This window comes from Macaca fascicularis, chromosome 8, assembly GCF_037993035.2.
Source record: "Macaca fascicularis isolate 582-1 chromosome 8, T2T-MFA8v1.1".
Taxonomy (NCBI): domain Eukaryota; kingdom Metazoa; phylum Chordata; class Mammalia; order Primates; family Cercopithecidae; genus Macaca; species Macaca fascicularis.
The window spans coordinates 28,134,215-28,142,349 of record NC_088382.1 but is presented as its reverse complement, the minus strand read 5'-3'; the positions used below and the strand labels follow the sequence as shown (position 1 = coordinate 28,142,349).

General features: G+C 44.8%; 1 protein-coding gene across 1 annotated transcript; it reads left to right on the top strand.

The window, feature by feature from the left end:
- Window positions 1–1,585: 1,585 nt before the first annotated feature.
- NEFL (neurofilament light chain) lies at window positions 1,586–7,398 on the top strand. The gene is made up of 4 exons (XM_005562862.5): window positions 1,586–2,726; window positions 3,901–4,025; window positions 4,573–4,892; window positions 5,401–7,398. Exons 1-4 carry the CDS (start codon window positions 1,683–1,685, stop codon window positions 5,541–5,543), a joined length of 1,632 nt encoding a protein of 543 aa, XP_005562919.2. The 5' UTR covers window positions 1,586–1,682; the 3' UTR covers window positions 5,544–7,398.
- Window positions 7,399–8,135: the final 737 nt, after the last annotated feature.

Below are 8,135 nucleotides of genomic sequence, written 5' to 3'. Positions count from 1 at the left end.
AGAAAGGGCCTCCCCCCCATCCTTTCCTCGGGAGAGGAGTGAAATGTCTCCAGAAGCAACTGCACCGCTGCAAGTACTTCACCCTCCGAGTATCACAGGGGAAGCCATTCCGGCTTCTCTATTTGAAAACAGTTACCATATTTCCCCTCAGTTTGCCTCTTTAAAAAAACATAAGTTGCACATCAAATGCTGCGATATACAAACAAAACAAAAACTAAATGCTTGCTTAGATAAATCTTAGGTGTTTCCCATAAATCTCTGCAATCCCTCCATGAAACCCGGGGGACTCCTAACATCACGCATGTGAAAATGCCCTGCAAACCGCATGGCTGTATCCACGTGCGCTACAGCGTGCACCAGTTTCAGGTATCTGGGTGCTTCCTGAAGGAAATCCATGCAATCCTGACTGCATCTGTTTTCGGGTTATTACAGTGTATCGGGGGAAGAATCACGCGGCTATAGCTATTTTCTATCTGTTCCTGAAGAAGCCTGGGTGCGGAGCTCTCCTCCCCTGAGACCACACCCGGCGCTCAGGGCTGGCCGCAGCGGCTTCCCTGAAAATCAGCCACCTGCAAGGCTTGTCGAAATCATCAGGTTGTGAGCTACACATGTGTAAAAAGACGGAAGCGGACTTTAAACGTGCTGCGGTTGGTGGAAGCAAGCAGGAATTTAGCTTGGTGAGGATCCAGGCACATTGAAGCTCCCCGCCGCGGAGCGCGCGGCTGCCTCAGCAAGTCAGTCTCCGTGTTAGCTTCCAACTCTTTCTCTGCCCTCCGCCACCCACACACTGCAACACGATAAAAGCATCCGCGGCTTCATTCCCAGTTAAGAAATGTGAAAATCTAGAAACACCAAGAGGCGGATTAACTGCTCTAAAGGTTTAGAAATGCTAAACCAACACCTGCCGTAGTGCCGCAGTTTCACGAGTGTGTGTGTGTGCGCGCGCCCGCGCGCACTCGCGCTCACATTCCCTATGTGTTGAGAAGCAGAGCATTAAAGAAAAAGAAAAATAATCAGGAGAAAGAAAATGAATTGCAGAAAGTGCCAGAAAACTGGAAAGAAATTAAAAGTTCTTCATACATACTGCATACACACAACCTAGCCTATTTATTTGTATGTAAAATCCCCTAGCAGCACTATCACCATATACACCAAGGGGAATAATTAAGGAGGTCCCTGGTGGGAAAAGGGAGAGTTGGGGGGACAGGGTGTGTGCGAGGTGCCGGGATACCGAAAACTCGGGTGTCAAAAGGGAGCAAGAACCTGTTTTGGGGACACTTAAGGATCCAAGTGTCACGGGGTTTGGGCGATGTAGGAAGGGAGGGGCTGCGTGGGCGGGCACAGAAGGGAAAAGAGTAAGGGGGCATGGGATCTCTGAGAAAATCAGGGGCCTCTGAGCAAAGTGGAAAGGACGAGCGCCGCAGCTACCCTGGCCGTAGCTCGCCCCCGCCTTCCCTTTTGCGCAGAATCCTTGCCTTGGTTGCAGCAGCGCGCTGCCCCCACTGGCCGGCGCGCAGTGATCGATCGCAGGCTGCGTCAGGAGCCTCCCGGCGTATAAATAGGGGTGGCAGGACGGCGCCTAGCCGCACACAGCCATCCATCCTCCCACTTCCCTCTCTCCCCTGTCCTCTCTCTCCGGGCTCCCACCGCCGCCGCGGGCCGGGGAGCCACCGGCAGCCACCATGAGTTCCTTCAGCTACGAGCCGTACTACTCGACCTCCTACAAGCGGCGCTACGTGGAGACGCCCCGGGTGCACATCTCCAGCGTGCGCAGCGGCTACAGCACCGCGCGCTCCGCTTACTCCAGCTACTCGGCGCCGGTGTCTTCCTCGCTGTCCGTGCGCCGCAGCTACTCGTCCAGCTCTGGATCGTTGATGCCCAGCCTGGAGAACCTCGACCTGAGCCAGGTAGCCGCCATCAGCAACGACCTCAAGTCGATCCGCACGCAGGAGAAGGCGCAGCTCCAGGACCTCAATGACCGCTTCGCCAGCTTCATCGAGCGCGTACACGAGCTGGAGCAGCAGAACAAGGTCCTGGAAGCCGAGCTGCTGGTGCTGCGCCAGAAGCACTCCGAGCCATCCCGCTTCCGGGCGCTGTACGAGCAGGAGATCCGCGACCTGCGCCTGGCGGCGGAAGATGCTACCAACGAGAAGCAGGCGCTCCAGGGCGAGCGCGAAGGGCTGGAAGAGACCCTGCGCAACCTGCAGGCACGCTATGAAGAGGAGGTGCTGAGCCGCGAGGACGCCGAGGGCCGGCTGATGGAAGCGCGCAAAGGCGCCGACGAGGCGGCACTCGCTCGCGCCGAGCTCGAAAAGCGCATCGACAGCTTGATGGACGAAATCGCTTTTCTGAAGAAAGTGCACGAAGAGGAGATCGCCGAGCTGCAGGCGCAGATCCAGTACGCGCAGATCTCCGTGGAGATGGACGTGTCCAAGCCCGACCTCTCCGCTGCGCTCAAGGACATCCGCGCGCAGTACGAGAAGCTGGCCGCCAAGAACATGCAGAATGCTGAGGAGTGGTTCAAGAGCCGCTTCACCGTGCTGACCGAGAGCGCAGCCAAGAACACTGACGCCGTGCGAGCAGCCAAGGACGAGGTGTCCGAGAGCCGTCGTCTGCTCAAGGCCAAGACCCTGGAGATCGAAGCATGCCGGGGCATGAACGAAGCGCTGGAGAAGCAGCTGCAGGAGCTGGAGGACAAGCAGAACGCCGACATCAGCGCTATGCAGGTGAGGCACCCGCCCGAAACACAAGGGGGCGGAGGACTCGAGCAACGGGGAGAGTTGGTGGGCCCAGAAAGTGGAGACTAGGGGTGGTGCGGCTGCATGCAGCTCTTAGGGATAGGGCTTGGCTCCTTGGCCACTGTGTGGGAGGGGTGGGGCACTTGGAGGGCGTCAGTGAGGGCGCGACTGTAGTCTGGGAGTGTGCTCGGTGCTGCTGCACCCGAGTTCCGCATTAAAGCTGCCCGGCCCCTGTTGGGTGGGGGAGGGGAAGACATGGGAATTGGGCGTTGCCTCCGGCCTGCAGTGAGATCTGCTGTCTACTGACCTGCATTAACTACAAGTTACTTTGCAGCAACTATGGGATCATCTGGTTAATAAATACTAGAGTGAACAACTCTCAATTAATTCTGAAAGATTACTGTGACCGGCATGCTTTATGACTAGTTTTACCAACCACTCCCTTCCTTTATTTAGTAGGTAGACAGGAAAATAGTCAACATTGTTTTAGGTAGTTAACTAGTGATATTCATAGTAAAGCATTTCTTTAACTTTTTTTTTAATGTGTAAAATCTTCTACAACATTTCTGTTTAAACATCTCCATCTTCTGGGGAGTAGAAAAAATAAATTTTTAAAAAGATGTCCATTTTGAAAGATCTCCATCTTCTGGGGAGTAGACATTTTTTTCTTCTTTTGGGAGTAGAAATTTTTTTCTTTTTCTGGGAGTAGAAAAAATAATTTAGATACATAGGAAATATTTTAGAATTTTTTTTTTTTTTTTTTTTTTAACATCTGGCTATTTTCTTCTCCTATAAAGAAAGGCGTTAGTTTCCTGGCATGTAACCCAGCTAAAGAATAGTTAATCAGTGAATGAGAAACGCAGTTTTTCCATCAACTTAGTTTGTTTGCAGGCATTTTATGATGATCATTAAACAGTATTAAGTAAAGAAATAGAAGAACAGAATTTTCTTCTATCTTTTTTTTCATCTCAGGCTTCATGAACTTGGGTATTTTAGGCAAGAAGGTTTTTAAAAACATACAGGAAGTTATTCTAGGGGAGATTTTATCACCTTGTGTGCACCTTGATTTTAATCGAAACTAGGCCTTTGCAACTATACTACAGTAAAATAGAAGGGATTTATGCTTGGATTTTTTTTTTTTTAATTTTTTGTCTTCAAACAGGACACGATCAACAAATTAGAAAATGAATTGAGGACCACAAAGAGTGAAATGGCACGATACCTAAAAGAATATCAAGACCTCCTCAACGTGAAGATGGCTTTGGATATTGAGATTGCAGCTTACAGGTGAAAACAGAGGGGCAAAGATAGCAGCCATTAAACCTTAGGAAGAAAATCAGATCCCATTTAAAGTTATGTTGGATCAGAAACCTTCAAGAATAGTCCTATTGAAATAATGAAGTGTTAGTTTTTGGCTTCTTCCAAGAAGGTATTTAGATATATAAGAATTTAACCCTGTAATGAGGAGTCCTGTTTTTAGCTTCTCATTACATTTTAAATCAAATAGGATGACTTAATTTTTTTTTTCTGGTCTCCATCAAAAAAATCCCCAGGCATTAAGTTTTGGTAAATCCCAACCCTGCTCCTGCTTGCCTTTGTCTTTACGGTGCTCAGAGCAAGTCGTGAAACACAGGTTTTTGTTTTTTTTTTTAATTTTAAAATGTTTATTTCTGGTTAGAGCATTTCCAAAAATTACTTTTAATTGATTAATCTTGCAGTATTTTCTGACTATTAGAAAATACTGCAAGTCTTAGAATTGTAATGTACAGAGTATAACGTAGTTTTTTATAGTATTTTGAATTAGAAAAACCTCACCTTCTATCTGCATCCCCAGGAAACTCTTGGAAGGTGAGGAGACCCGACTCAGTTTCACCAGCGTGGGAAGCATAACCAGTGGCTACTCCCAGAGCTCCCAGGTCTTTGGCCGATCTGCCTACGGTGGTTTACAGACCAGCTCCTATCTGATGTCCACTCGCTCCTTCCCGTCCTACTACACCAGCCATGTCCAAGAGGAGCAGATTGAAGTGGAGGAAACCATTGAGGCTGCCAAGGCTGAGGAAGCCAAGGATGAGCCCCCCTCTGAAGGAGAAGCCGAGGAGGAGGAGAAGGACAAGGAAGAGGCCGAGGAAGAGGAGGCAGCTGAAGAGGAAGAAGGTATGATAAGAAACAAACCCCTGCAACTTCAAGTGCAAACTGCGTGTGGATATTTGTTAGGAGGTAGATAAGACAAATGAAGCCTTGCCATATATGACATTAGAATCATAAATAATTTTTCTGTTTGTTCAGCAAACCTTTCCTAAGGCACTTACTCTGAATGAGGTAATTGGTCAAAAATTTCATTTTTTAATATAATCATTTAACACAGCAGGTTGGTGTCCTAAAGAACGAAAATAGATACCAGATACATAATGAAAGAAATATTGAGGTTCAGTCTTAGAGAGGAGCAGAGTTTCCCATACCTAGGAGTGATCTCATTCAATTTAAATATGTGTTCAGTGGCAAATTATTCATGGCAAGCATTGTCTGTTAACATGTGCTTTTGGAGCTGGGAGGTTTTGGTGAGCATTCTGACAGTTGTGTTTGCAGATAAAACCTTTGCAGACATGTTTTGACTGGACTTACCCTAGATTTAGATTTTGTACATTTTCTTTTTATGTTAAAGCTGCCAAGGAAGGGTCTGAAGAAGCAAAAGAAGAAGAAGAAGGAGGTGAAGGTGAAGAAGGAGAGGAAACCAAAGAAGCTGAAGAGGAGGAGAAGAAAGTTGAAGGTGCTGGGGAGGAACAAGCAGCTAAGAAGAAAGATTGAACCCCCATTTCCTTAATTATTTCAGGAATAATTCTCCCGAAATCAGGTCAACCCCATCACCAACCAACCAGTTGAGTTCCAGATCCTATGTGAATTAAAAAGTCAATATATGTATAATTCTGAGATGACTTAGGTTGGACATTCAATGTTGTGCTATGAATTTCCTCTTTATGCAGAGTATCTGTTTGCTTGCAGAGTGGCTTTCTGGCTTGCTGCCAGCCTGTGCATGGTCCACGCTTATGAGTTCAGGATCTTCGGCAATGTGAATCATTCAGATGTTTACAATAAAAAAACACCACATGAGTAAATGAATTCGCTAATGTTAATGTTAAACTTCATGGAAAAATAGTCTTTTGAACCTTTGGTGGTTAGCAATTAAAGACCCTGAGTTATGTGCAATAAATAGTAAATAAAGTTATACCGAATGATGTATTTTTTGCTGTGGTTATTAATTAAAATACCTTAAAGATGGCACCAATATAAAGTATATACCAGTGGACTATTGACCTCCAATTTTTTAAAAAGTCAAAATTTTAACAATTACCAATGCTTTTTTTTAATTCCTTCTTTGGAAATTCTGAGGGATACAGTTAGGTCGTGATTACTCGTGAAATCTCTCCCCACAAAAATGTTACTGATAATAAACATGAGTAAATGAGAAAGTCTATAAATAACAATAGACTTTGCCTCAAGGGGCTGTGTCAGGTTTTGGGATGGCTTTCTAGGGAGCAATTCTGAAATTATTTGACAGATATACTCTTTATGGTAAATAGGTCATTTCAGAGTCTAGAGTGCTAACCATTACACTATGGAACCAGGATAAATAGGTCATTTCAAACTGATATGTCATAATGCAATATGGATAGAATATGAATCCCATACTTTCATCCCTATAACTGCATTTTAAAATATAGTCTAAATGTCATGGGCAGAGGTTAAAACTTGAGAACATGGTACAATAAGAAGGAATAATTTTTTATCTACATATAATTTCAGGAGAAGGGATTAAAACTACCAAAGGTTATTTGCCACTCCACTGCAAACATGTTGCCTGCAATCCTGAGCTCATGATTTAGTGTTTGTTAAGCGTAATTCTGTTGCCTCAAGTAAATAGCATTTGATGCTACACATTTTTAAACCTGTAAAAGCTACAGACACAAGTAATGAAATTACGAGTCACTTAAGGGGGGAGGTAATATGCTTGTATGTTACATTGACATTGCTCTGCATGTCTCTATTGGGAAATATTTGGATTTCAGTGATAGCTTGACTGGTTGGACATTGCATCAAATACACACCCCATCTGTCCTCTCTGTCCATTGTAAAGTTATGAACGCTCTTGCACTTGCATTTGATGTGGAATAAATATAGATGATATTACTGAGTATCTGCTATTCTGCCTTTGTTCTAAAACAATTGCTTTGTCAGCTAATTTGATTCAATATTTTTTTTTTAGACGATCTTTATAAGTTATGAATTTAAACTGAAACCAAAGTGGTCTCCATTAAAGTTACTTAATCCCTTTGTACTACCTATTTCTAGTTAAATATAGGTTGCTGTGCAAATAGGTAAAGTGCTTCTTTGCCATGATGGTATGGATTGAAACTATGAAGGCTCTCAGTGTATTGGCTTCTGTAAAGATGAGGTGTCTCCTCAGAAACAAAGCTTTCCACATTTCTGCTTACTAGACCTGGGATGATGTACATGGCAAGTCTCAAACAGATGCAAGCTACATGCAAAAAGTGACTTTAGCCAAATGGAAATAACTGGATGCTCTGAGAATTACTTGGTTGAAGTAAGGAAACTGTACCATACTCTATCCTGTGTGCCATAATAAAATAGTAAAAAACCTAAATTGAGTTTAAAGTCTTTTTTAACATTTCCCCAAATTTGGTACTGTGGTCAGTGCCACTTTTCTCTCTCCTCCCCCTGAACCTGAAGTTCTCTTTCAGTATTCTCTCTCCTAATGAATGACCCCCTCTCTATAATCATCTGATTCCATTAAACAGACTCCTTGAATAACATCCTACCTCCCATTACCTCTCCTCTACCCCTCTAGACTAACCTATCACCGAGTTACAGTGAGAACACCTCCATGTCTTAAATCCTTCCACATCTTTCAGTTGATGCTGCCACCACTCTAACTCTCCTCCCAGGGCCTACTCTTGGTCTCCTTCAATTAGCATCCTATAGCAGGCTAATCTTTTAAAAAGCAAATTTTGATCATGGCATCCCCCTGAATAAAACCTGTAATAGCTTCCTACTTTTAATATGAAAACCAAAATCTCAAATGTCATCTTCAAGGCCTGCCTGGCGCTGACCCCTGCCTGCTTCTCTAACTCATCCCGTTGTACACCCCTTTCCCTCCACTTCCAGTACTCCTGTCACCCCAGTATTCTGTTCTCCCATCTGTCACAGGATCTTTGGTGATTCCTCTTTCTGGAGCACTCATATTTTCTCTCCTTCCCTCAGCCTTGACCTGTCAGTTCCTACTGAGCCTTCAGATTTAGGCCCAAGTGTCATTCCCTAAAGGAAGCCTCCCTTGACCTCTTCTAGTGGGTCAAATTCTTTGAAATATGTGCATAAGACTTT

What these genes read in the sequence shown, in the direction of transcription:
- NEFL (XM_005562862.5), top strand. Translation starts at nt 1,683, where the DNA reads ATGAGTTCCTTCAGCTACGAGCCGTACTACTCGACCTCCTACAAGCGG. An exon ending in CCGACATCAGCGCTATGCAG is followed by an intron (nt 2,727 to 3,900) that starts GTGAGGCACCCG and finishes GTCTTCAAACAG; the next exon opens with GACACGATCAACAAATTAGA. An exon ending in GGCAGCTGAAGAGGAAGAAG is followed by an intron (nt 4,893 to 5,400) that starts GTATGATAAGAA and finishes TTTATGTTAAAG; the next exon opens with CTGCCAAGGAAGGGTCTGAA.